We start from the raw sequence: 12,500 nt of genomic DNA, 5'->3' as shown, positions 1-12,500 counted from the left end.
ATTCTAGATATCTCATAAAGTGGAATCATGTGGTATTTGCCCTATGACTAGCTTATTTCACTTAGCATAATGCCTCATTCATATTGTTCCATATTGTAGGATTTCCCTCTTTTTTAAGGCTAATGATATGCCATTGTATGTGTATGACACATTTTTTAATCCATTTATTCATTGATTGTGATTTAGGTTATTTCCACACCTTGGATACATGAATAGTGCTACAGTGAACATAAGATGCTAATATCTCTTCAAGATTCTATTTTCAATTCTTAAATACCTAGAAATGTGCTGGATTATAGGATAGTTCTATTTTCAATTTTTTTTTAGAAAAATTTTTTAAAAGATTATTTATTTGGGAGAGAGAGAGAAAGAGATCACGAGCAGGGGGGAAGGGTAGAGGGAGAAGCAGACTCCCCGCTGAGCAGGGAGTCTGATGCAGGACTCTATCCCAGGACCATGGATCATGACTTGAGCCAAAGGAAGATGCTTCACCAAACTCACCCAGGTGCCCTGTTTTCAATTTTTTTGAGGAACCTTCATACTGTTTTCCATAGTGGCTGCACAATTTTACATATGCATCAAGTGTGTGAAAGAGTTCCCTTTCTTCCACATCTTCATTAATGCCTGATGCCTGTTTTTTGATAATAGTCCTCCTAATGGGTGTGAGATAACATTATCATTGTGGTTTTTGATTTGTATTTCACTGATAATTAGTGACATTGAGCATATCTATTAGCTATTTGCATATCTTTATTGGATAAATACATGTTCAAGTCCTTTGCCCATTTTTTAATAAAGTTGTCTTTTCCCAGAGTATTATGAATTCTTTATATATAGTTTGGATATTAACCTCTTATACCTCTTATCAGATATATGGTCTACAAATATTTTCTCCTATTCTATACATTGCCTTTTTACTCTGTTGATTGTTTCCTTTGCTGTGCAGAAGCTTTTTAATTTGATGCAATCTTATTTGTCTATGTATCTGATAAGGGATAATATCATCAAGAAGGTAAGAGATAATGAGTGTTGGAGAGGATGTAATGGGAAGGGAGTGAACACTTCTGCTCTGTTGGTGTGAATTTAAATTGCGCAGCCACTATGGAAAAGAGTATGGAGGCTCCTTATAAAATTAAAAATAGAACTATCATGTGATCTAGCAATTCCATTTCTAGGTATATATCCAAAAGAAATGAAAACAGAATATCAAAGAGATATTTGCACTTCCATGTTTATTACAGCATTACTCACCATAGCCAAGATATGGAAACAACTAAGTGTCAACAAATGAGTGCATAAAGATGGGATATATATATATATCTCTCACATACACATAAACACAATTGAATATTCTGCTATAAGAAAGAAGGAAATCCTGCCATTTGTTACAACATAGATGGACGTTGAGGGCCTTGTGCTAAGTGAAATAAGTCAGGCAGAAAAAGATAAATACTGTATCATGTCACTTATATGTGGAAACTTAAAAAGCCAAACTAGCAGAAACAGACTTGAATGATGGTTACCAGGGTGTGGGGGTGGGAAATAGGGAGCTATTGGTCAAAGAGTACACACTTGGAATTAGAAGATGAATGGGGGTGCCTGGGTAGCTCCATTGGTTAAGTGTCTTACTCTTGATCGGCTCAGGTCTTGATCTCACGGTCCTGAGTTCAAGCCCTGCTTTGAGCTCGACGCTGGGTGTGGAGCTTATTTAAAAAAGAAAAGAAAAAAGAAGATGAATAAGTTTTGGGGATCTAATGCACAGTGAAGTGATTATAGTTAACAATACTGTTTTATGTACTTGAAAGTTGCTAGGGGAGTAGATCTTAAATGTTCTTAGTGCTAAAATTAAATGGGAATTTTGTGAAATAATGGTTTTAGCTAACACTGTAGTGGTAATCACATTGTAATATATGTGTATCCAAACAACAGGTGTATACCTTCAACTCATACAATGTTACAAGTCAATTATATCTTAATAAATCTGGAAAAAAAGCAACAGGGGAGTCCTTGGTAGAGATTCTAACTATAATAAAAAGGGTAAAGTTTTAAGTCCAGTTAGGTTCTCATTATCCATTACCTGGAATATTACCTGGAACCACTTTAAACCTGTCTTATCTACTTTTGGGGGAGATGGTGGGTAGTGGGGAATTTATGCTGAGAGAACAAGAAATGACAGAGGGTTTGAGAGTAAGATTTTAGCCCCAAACTCCCAAATTCTGGGTAGTTGATCTATAGAACTTGTAATAATTTATGCATTCTCTGACTCTGAGATTTGATGGTAGCTTTTGCTGTGCTGAACTTGCTTTATGAGGCACTTGATAATGTGTTGAAGAGCGGTTTGCTGAGCTATTTGTCCTTGCCTATTTTTCCCTACCACCAGCAAGTCAGTTCTGTTGGGGTGGAGATAGCATTGGTACTCTAGTGTCCATTGAAGGGATTTGAATTTATAGCATTGTTTTTAAGAAAACTGTTTTAAGCTCCAAGTAACTAAGGTATAAGCAAAGCTCTGGGAAACTATAGTCAGGTAAATTGGTTATTACTTGAAAGTATTACCATGTTTAGCTGTTTAAAACAAACATCTGTTGGGGATTCTTGAGTGAATTATCCATTGTTTTTGTGCTTACAAATTTTTTAAATTGTACAGTGAACTACTAACCTCATTACTACTGAATGTTAAATTGTATGGGACTTTTCTCTCCAAAGGCCCAAACTAAAGAATTCCTGGGCCCAGTCATAATAATGACTGTGAATGCAGTCCTCTAAAATAAAAGAAATGGTAATACTGTAATTTGCAGTAGAGCTCTGTAATCTTTAATTTAATAAAACATAACCCAAATAAAATATTGGCTAGTTGGAATCATAGAGCATATTGCCTTTTTACCCTGGCTTCTTTCATTTAGCAATATGCATTTAAGGTTTCCCCATGTCTTTTCATGACTGGATAGCTCATTTTTTTATACTGCTGAATAATATTTCATTGTACGGATATAACACAGTTTGTTTATCCATTCACCTCTTGAAGGACATCATGGTGGCTTCCAGTCTTTGGTGATTCTGTAAACATTTGTTTGCAGGTTTTGCATGCACATAAGATTTTAACTCAATTGGGTAAATACCTAGGAGTATGATAGGTGGATTGTAGTGTAAGGCTGTGTTTAATTTTGTAAGAAATTGCCAATTTTATCAGGTTTTTGGATATCAGCCATTCTAATAGGTATGTAGAAGTATGTCCTTGTTGCTTTAATTTACAGTTGCCTAATGGAATATTACATTTACCATCTTTGCATGTAGTTATTTGCTATCTATATATTCTTTGTGTAAGGTATTTGTTCAGATCTTTTGCCCATTTTTTAAATTGGGTTGTTTTCTTATTTCTGAGTTTTAAGAGTTCTTAGTATATTTTGCATACCAGACCTTTATCAGATACGAGTTTTGCAAAAATTTTCTCAGTCTTTTAATTTTCTTAATAGTGTCTTTTGCAGAACTGAGGTTTTTGATTTTAAGAATGTTCAATTTATTAGTTTTTTTCATGGGTCATGCTTCTGATTTTCTATCTAAAAACTCATTATCAAATAAGGTCATCTAGGTTTTCTCCTTACATTTTAGAAGTTTTAGAATAAGTCTGCATTTTAAATTTAGGTCTAAGATTCATTTTTATTTAATTTTTCTTGGCAAGGTATAAGGTCTAGGTCTAGGTTCATCTTTTGTGGATGGATGTCCAAGTCTTCCAGCCCATTTCTTGAGAAGACTATCATTTCTCCATTGAATTACCTTTGCTCCTTTGTCAAAAGTTTAGTTGCTTGTAATTGTGTGGCTTTGTTTCCGGGCTTTCTGTTTTATTGCAGTGTTTAATTTGTCTATTATTTTTCCAATACTATGCTGTCTTGATTACTGCTGCTTTTTGGTAAGTCTTAAAGTCAGCTAGTGTCTAGCTTTTTTAGAGTTTTCTTTTTGTCTTTGGTTTCAAGCAGTTTTTACTATGATATGCCTAAGTGTGGTCAAGTTTTTGTTTGTTTTAATTTATCCCTTGTTGGGGATTTGTAATATTTTATGAATCAATGTTTTATTTCTTCTGTAAATGTTGGGAACTTCTCAGATATAATCTCTTTAAATATAGCTTTTATTTCATTCCTTCATCCCTTTCTGACATATACAGTATAATATATTAGACCTTTACACTGTATGTTCTGTATCTGTTATGTTCTTTCACATATTTTTCATCTCTTTAACATTTTATAGTTTTTTCTAAATGTTTTCTTCTGACCTATCTTCCAATTTATCATTTCTTTGGTTGGTTGTATTTAACTTGCTTTTAAATCCATCTTTGACTTCTCAATAGTGATTATTGTAATATTTAGTTATACATTTCACTTTCTATTACGGCTTCCAATACTCTTCTGGAATTTTCAGTATTATATGTTATTTCCTTGCACATATCAAAAGGAAAGTCTATGTCTGATGTGCCAAACATGTTTTTCAGTAGTTTGCAAGCAAAGATTGGTTTTTACATTCTTAAAGTGTTTAAAAAAATAGAAGAAGAATATACAACAGAGATTGTATGTGGCCCACAGAGCATAACACATTTACTATCTTTTTACTTAAAAAATCTACTGACCCATGAAGTAGATTCTATATGGATCTGTTTCTATTGTCATAGTGATAATGTCTTATCTCCTGTATCTGGTTAGTTTTGATGTGGTGTTGGATATTGTACATGAACAATTACAGAGTTAATTTGGGACTGTGTTGATATTAACTTCTTCCAGAGAAGATTAAAAGTTGCTTCTGGTAGGCAAATAAAGATACTAACAATCTTGAATCACCCACATTCAGCAAGAGAATGAGCTAATGCAGAGGTGGTCTTTAGTCTCTCTGAGGGCTGCTTAATTTCTGGTTCTCTCATATTATAGCCCAAACCAAAGCTTGGGGACTTAGCAGAGATCACATTCTTGGTGTGCCCTGAGTAAGGAGTCCATCGAAATCTCTCAACTACCTCTATTAGAATCTGCTTCTATTGGAATTGGCAGATGCTTCTGGCATAAAAGCAACTTAAATGTCACGCTCATCACTGTAGATTTTCATCTCTTCTCTGGTTTTAACTTCCTAATTCTTTTTTGCTTTGTTAGTAATCTGTGGCTTTCATACAGGCTTTGAAATATTTTTTCTGGCTATTCTAGTTCTTAATGATAAGGTTGGTTCAAATTATTTTGATTGTTATTATTGGAAATAAATTCCACTCTTATATTTACTTATGAATAGTGAAGTGTTTGCTTTTGACTTTTTTTCATGTTTGCTTTTTTAATATTTTTATTTCAGATAGCTTCATTATTTCCCATGTATGTTGTGGGGTACATTGAGCCAAACAAATTTCAGAAGATCATTTATATGAACATGGTAACATTTTTAATATTCATAAGTTAAATATTAAAACAAGATTTCACGATTTAGAAAACAGAACTGACTCTTTTTTGGGGTACCTACTTGCAAGTAGTATTTAATTAATATATATGATGTTGATATTATCCAGAAGGAAAGATTACATTATTATATATCTATATCTGTAATATTCAGATCTATAATAGATGTTTTATGTTCTGTGAAACTTTTAAAAATTTTATGTTTTATTTATTGTCACTACTTTTGAAATTGCTTTTTCTCCCCAAGACCTGAGACTTTTAGCACTTTGCATTAATGTGACACTGTAAATTTTGTGCTTTTGAATTTTTTAAATCTTGGTTTCCAAACACATACATAGACTTTAGATAAGAAAACAAAGCTTCGTTAGTGATGGAACTCTTCAAGTAGTCCAACAAAATAAGATTAGAAAATTAATACTTATGACTAAGTCTTTCTTATTATTACTGAATCAATAGAAACAATAGTGCTTTTTTTCTGTTTTCTTTATATCAAGTATCAGAGAAATAAGATTAAATTCTGCTGTATATAAGTTATGGTGTTGAAAAACTTCGAACTTAACTGTGTATTGAAATTCTATTATCATTTGGCCAGGATCTATTTATTAATCTTATTTATGCATATGAAGTTTATATTAGAAATGACTATGCCTGTAGACAAAGTATGCATTATGCTATATATCTAATAACAGTAAAACGTGTTTCCTTTCTTCACTTTGCAGGTTTCAGTTCTCCTTTGTTTTGTGTTGATGTTTGGAAATCCAATGTATTTATCTTCTTATTATTCTTCATCTTTGTTAATGACTTTGGTAAGTGTTTGCTAAGCTCATGAAGATTTTTTTTTTACCTGTCAAATAGTAGGTTTACCCATGTAATATAAGTTTAGGAGAATAAATGGTGCCCTTCCCTGATAATTGCTCATGTGAAAAACTTTCCCCAAATAATGCTTTTTTTTCTCTCTCATTCTTGAAAAATGAATACAATACAAAGTTTATCTCTTTAAAGTAATGTCCAGGTAAATATTTTAAAAAACAATCATAAGGTAATAAGACTTACTTTAAAACTATGCCATAATTAATAATAAAAATTATTTATTTCCTTCTACATCACTTCAGTACACTAAATAGTTATTGCAATGACATTACCATTTTCCAAAACATTTTTGGAATGTCTCTGAAATGCTTTCACAGACTGTGGCACATTTTTTGAATATCCTCATTGGTGGCAAATCTTCATCTTTCAAGGGTGGATTTAATTTTTGGAAATGACCAAAGACTTGTGAACAAGGTGGGTGATTAGATCTTGGGTGATCTAGATCTTGATCAAAATACGGTATGACAATAATTAGATTGATTTTCTTGACCATAACTAAATTATCTCTCAAGGCAGTTTGGAAAGAGGAGTTTCAAACTGTTCTGAGCAATGGCAACATGATTAGAGAATAATGTATAGTCTCCTCATGTGACTTTCATGGGATAACACTCATTTGGATATGTATTTGGAATGGTGGCTCAGTAAAATTGTTTTATTACTTTATAGTCACACTTCTAATATTCACAAGCCAGAACATGGAGTGTTTTCCTCCACTGGAATGTTTCTGGGATATTCTCTTTCCACAATGATCAGAGATGATATGAACCACAGTAATACCAAAATATGGCACTTTTTCATGTATGGTACATTGATCGACTCTTAAAATTATCCCTATATTTTAACATTTTTCTCCCCAAACTTTTCTCTTTGGCCTCATAGTAAGTAATCCCTCCTTTTTCTTTTTCCCCCAAAACATTTTCAGCATTTTATCAGACTTTGTTAGCAAAGTAGAGGACTTGCAATCATCTACCTCTTTTTATGAAAACATTTTATTTTGAAATATAGCACACATATAGAACACTGCACAAAACAAATGTTTTGTATACTTAGTACCCTATTACTAGTAAGTACTGATAAATGAACTGTTATTTGACATACATTCTTAAACTACCATCAAGTCAAAATGAGAACTTTTCTAACCATTCTAGAAGCCCTCTATGTGCCCTGCCGTAATTATAAATCCCCTGCACTGGCATAAAGCAGAAATAACTATCTGGACTATGGTAATTTCTCCTAGCTTTCCTTTATAGTTTCATCACTTAAGTTTCTATTTTTATCTACAGATTTCCCATATATCTTCCTGGTGTTATTTCCAAGAAATTTATTTTTTAAGAATTCAGGTCATTGAACATGTGAGGGTTCTGTGTTCTAGATTTTGCTCTTTGAATCCTCATGGTGTAGCTTTATGTCTTCCTTTGCATTCTTTATTTATAATACAATTGATCTTTGAACAGTACAGGGAGGGGGTTAGGGACATTACACTCCCATGCTGTTGAAAATCCACTTATAATTTTTGATTGCCCTAAAACTTCTGATAACTAACATTGACAGAAGCCTTGTTGATAACACAAAAATTGACTAACAGTGTATTTTGCATATTATATGTATTATGTACTGTATTCTTAAAGTAACCACTAGAGGAAAGAGAATGTTATTAAGGAATTCATAAGGAAGAGAAAATACATTTCCAGTACTGTATTTATCAAAAAAAAAGTCCATGTATAAGTTGATCTATGCAGTTCAAACCCATGTTGTTCAAGGGTCAACTGTGTATTAATAATTGGACCTAAAACTTATACAGGTTTGATCCCTTTGGCAAGTCTATAGTATTGTTCTTTCATCAGGAGGCACATAATATCTGGTGCCTCTCTTTTTATGATGGCAGCCATCAGTGCTTAGTGCCAGATCCATTCATTAAATAGGAATTACAAAATGGTGATATATCAATCCTTCACTTACAATTCATATAGGAAAATAAAGTACATGTCTAAATAAAGAAGTTGGGAGGAGGTAGAAAAATATTTGAAGAAATGATGGCCAAAAATTTTCCAAATTTGATGAAAATTATTAACCAAGATATGAAGACTTTTATTGAATTCCAGTACAAGAAACTAAGAGAAAGCTATAATAAGGCACATTATGATCAAATTGCTCAAAATTAGTGATAAAGAGAAAATCCTAAGAACAACCAGAGAAATAAGACATATTAAATATCGAACAGAGGGTAAGGTAAGGATTTTTCATAAGAAAAAATGCAAGCAATAATACAGTCAAACAACATCTTTATAAAATAGGGGCGCCTGGGTGGCTCAGTCATTAAGCGTCTGCCTTCAGCTCAGGTCATGATCCCAGGGTCCTGGGATCGAGCCCCACATCGGGCTCCCTGCTCAGTGGGAAGCTGCTTCTCCCTCTCCCACTCCCCCTACTTGTGTTCCCTCTCTCACTGTGTCTCTCTCTGTCAAATAAATAAATGAATCTTTTAAAAAAGAAAAAATATGGTGTATCTACAGTTCTATACCCAGCAAACATATCTTTCAAAAATGAAGGCAAAATTAAGACTTTATGACCAGCACATTTTCATTAAAATAAATGTTAAAGGAGGTCCTTCAGATGGAAGGAATAAAATATTAGATGTCATTCTGGTTCTACACAAGTGAAGGGCACTGAAAATGAAAGATAAAGGTAAATATGTAAGGTTTTCCTGCCATTTTTAACAACATGGATGGCCCTTGAGGGCATCATGCTATGTAAAATAAGAAAGACAAATACTATCTTTCCATTTGTGTCTTTAGTTTCTTTCAGCAGTGTTTGGTAGTTCATTGTATTACGTCTTTCACCTCTTCAGCTAAATTTATTCTTAATACTTTATTCTTTTTGAGGCTATTCTAAATGGGAGTGTTTTCTTAATTTCCTTTTCAGAGTGTTAGTGTGTAGAAATGCAGCATATTTTTGTATGTTGATTTTGTATCCTGTTACTTTACAGAATTTTTAAATTCTGTGTGTGTGTAATCTTTAGTGTTTTTACATAGAAGATCACATTATCTGCAAACAAATAATTTCACATCTTTCTTTACATTTTTTATGCCTTTTATTTATTTTTCTTGCTTAATTGCTGTAGCTAGGACTTCTAGTGCTATATGAATAGAAATCATGAAAGTTGGCATCCTTGCCTTGTCCCTCATCTTAGAGTAAAGACTTACACTTTTTCACCATTTAGTATGATGTTAACTGTGGGATTTTCAAATATTACCCTTAATATGTTAAGGTAATTTCCCTCTATTCCTACTTTGTTGAGAGTTTTTATCATGATAGGATGTTGAATTTTATCAAATGCTTTCCTGCATCTATTGAGATGATCTTGTGATTTTCAATTCCTCATTCTGTTAATGTAGCATGTTACATTAATTGATTTGCATATGTTGAACCATCCTAGTTGTGAGATAAATCTCACTTAATCATGGTGTATGATCCTTTTAATGTGTGCTGTTAAATCTGGTTTGCTTGTATTTTGTTAAGAATTTTTACATTTATGTTCATCAGGGCTATAGTCTATAGGTTAGTTTTCTTGTAGTATCCTTCTCTGGCTTTGGTATCAGGGTCATGCTGGCCTCATGAAATATGTTTGGAAATGTTCTCTCCTCCTAAGTTTTTTGGAACACTTTGAGAAGGGGCGACATTAATTTTTCTTTAAATGTCTGGTAGAGTTCACCAGCAAAGCCATCTGGTCCTGGTCTTCTCTTTGTTGGGAGTTTTTTTGATGATTTGTTCAATCTCCTTACTAGTTATAGGTATGGTCAGAGTATCTGTTTCTTTATGATTCTGTCTTGGTAGGTTGTATGCTTCTCGGAGTCTGTCTTCTATGTAATCCAGTTTTTAGCATCTAGTTATTCGTAATAGTCTTTTATAATCTATTTTGTTTGGGTTTAGTTGTTTCAGATGGGAGAGTATGTGTGGTTCCTGTTATATTAACTTGACCAGAAGCAGAAATTCCATTCTGATTGATTTTAATAATTTATTTTTGAGGTGAAATATTATGTTTCTAAGAATAAGAAATATACAAAAAGTTATATTTAGAAAATGTTACTCTCTCCCATTTCTTCTTACTCCATTCTCTCTATCCTTCTTTTTACCTTGCTACATTTCTTGTAAGATATCTCATTGGTTTTCTGGTTTGCCCATTTAGTTGTTTTTTTTTTTTTGCACTAATAAGTATTGCATATTTTTAAAATTATATCTCCTCTTATTTACATGAAAGGTAGCATACTATAGGTAGTTTTCTGCACTTTGGTTTTTCTTTTTTTTTTTTTAAGATTTTATTTATTTATTTATTTGACAGAGAGAGAGAGAGCACAAGCAGGTGGAGTGGCAGGTAGAGGGAGAAGGAGAAACAGGCTCCCCGCTGAGCAAGGAGCCCAATGTGGGGCTCGATCCCAGCATCCTGGGATCATGACCTGAGCCGAAGGCAGTTGCTTAACCAACTGAGCCACCCAGGTGGCCCTGCACTTTGGTTTATCAGCCTATTGTAGATACCTTGTAACAACCTATCCTGGATATCATTCCATATAATTTCATAGAGATCTTCTTCATTCTTTTTATAGTTTCATAACACTGCACTGTGCATTTTCCATAGGTAATTCAACTACTGTCCAATGTCTGGGCATCTAGGTTGTTTCTATATTTTGTATTTACAGTGTTGCTGTGTATAATCTGGTACATTTATATTTTCCTGTTGCTGGAATTTCAGGAATCCTGGCTCACCTTGCACTAACTAATGTTGCAAAATTCCACTCAAAATCTAAGTAATACACAGACCTAAGATTTCAGTTTCTCATAGGAAGCTTTTTTTTTTTTTTTACCCCAAACTTGAGAACAAACAAATACCTTACCACCTTCTAGTAATGGTAGGAGGAGTATTCCTAGTAATTGAGTGTCTGTCAGTTCAGGCTGCTATAGTAAAAATACTATAGACTGGATAGCTTACACAGAAATTTATTTTTCACAATTCTAGAGGCTGGGAAGTCCATGATCAGGGTGCCAGCCAATTTGGTTCTTGGTGAGGGCTCTTTTCTTGATTTGCAGACAGTTACCTTCACTATATCCTTACATAGTGAAGAGAGAGACAGCTCTCCCATATCTCTTCTTATAACAGCACAAGTCCCATTGATGAGGGCTCCACCCTCATGGTTTAATTACCTCCCAAAGGTTTCACCTTCCCCTATGTCACATTGAGGATTAGAGTTTCAACACATATGTTTGGTGGGGAACATAAACATTTAGTTGATAGCACTGAAGGGTATGGTTTTGGAGGACCCCAGCTTTATGCCTATCTCAAGTCCACTTTCTTACCTTCCATAGTCCCAAGCCCTTTTCTACTTTTGATGCAAGCCCATAGTTAAAACTTTATTCTGTAGTTCTCCCTTAAGACTGCCCTAGATTCTCTCCTAATTGTTTCAGTTTTTTAAAGTCATCTGCTTTTCTCTGGCACCTGGAAAATTCATTTTCTTTCTTATAAGTTCACTTAGACATATTTTAAACATTTTTAAATATTTTATTTAGGGATTCAGAGAGGAAGGGTTTTCATGTTAATTTAGACCACTGATTTTGCTGGGTGACTTACATATACCCTTGCATGCACACACCTCCCACATACCATCCACACCCTCAGAGGAGTGGCCTGCACTAGACATCCCAAGTAACTCAGTGAGGAATTAACTTGATTCTAGAAGCAACTTTTTGGCACACAAAGCATTTAGCTCTCACTACAAGGAAATTTGCCAGGTCCAAATTTTGAAAAATCAACAATTAAGAAGGAAAATGGGTGGTTACAGCCAAGATGGAAGTGGGTGACAGTGTAATTTTTGAAGTGTATCATTCATATAAAATGTCAATTTTATTTAATTGTTTCATTTTATATCATGTGCATTTTAGGTGATAATTCTAAAGAGAAATAAAATTCAAAGATTGGGAGTGTCTGAACTCAACTTTTGGGTAAGTTTCAACATTTTTAACCATTTCTTCAAACTCTTTATTTCTATAAACTGAATACAGACAATATACTTTAAAAATTGAATGACTTATGGTCAATGAATCTTATCAATACCTACTCACATAGGGTGAGAAATAGCCCTTAGCAACATCTACAAGTCATTACCAAGAAATGAGTTCATTTATTTCAGCACTCTGCTCACAACTCTCTTTACTTCTCATCTTGCT

The 12,500-nt window shown here is 33.5% G+C and overlaps 1 protein-coding gene across 4 annotated transcripts in view; it reads left to right on the top strand.

Moving 5' to 3' along the window:
• Positions 1 to 12,500, top strand: part of DPY19L2 (dpy-19 like 2) — a 91,773-nt gene that overhangs the window by 38,645 nt on the left and 40,628 nt on the right. For all 4 annotated transcript variants that reach the window (XM_025873137.2, XM_025873138.2, XM_025873136.2 and 1 more), the window contains 3 exons: positions 5,317 to 5,394; positions 6,137 to 6,223; positions 12,216 to 12,275. In XM_025873137.2, the coding sequence (XP_025728922.1) occupies positions 5,317 to 5,394; positions 6,137 to 6,223; positions 12,216 to 12,275 (225 nt within the window). The remainder of the gene's footprint in view (positions 1 to 5,316; positions 5,395 to 6,136; positions 6,224 to 12,215; positions 12,276 to 12,500) is intronic.

Source organism: Callorhinus ursinus, unplaced genomic scaffold (assembly GCF_003265705.2).
Source record: "Callorhinus ursinus isolate GAN/ISIS: 27379988/994484 unplaced genomic scaffold, GSC_fseal_2.0 scaffold12, whole genome shotgun sequence".
NCBI classification, from domain to species: domain Eukaryota; kingdom Metazoa; phylum Chordata; class Mammalia; order Carnivora; family Otariidae; genus Callorhinus; species Callorhinus ursinus.
Note: the sequence above shows the minus strand (reverse complement) of the source record. Positions and strands in the feature narration are given on the sequence as shown.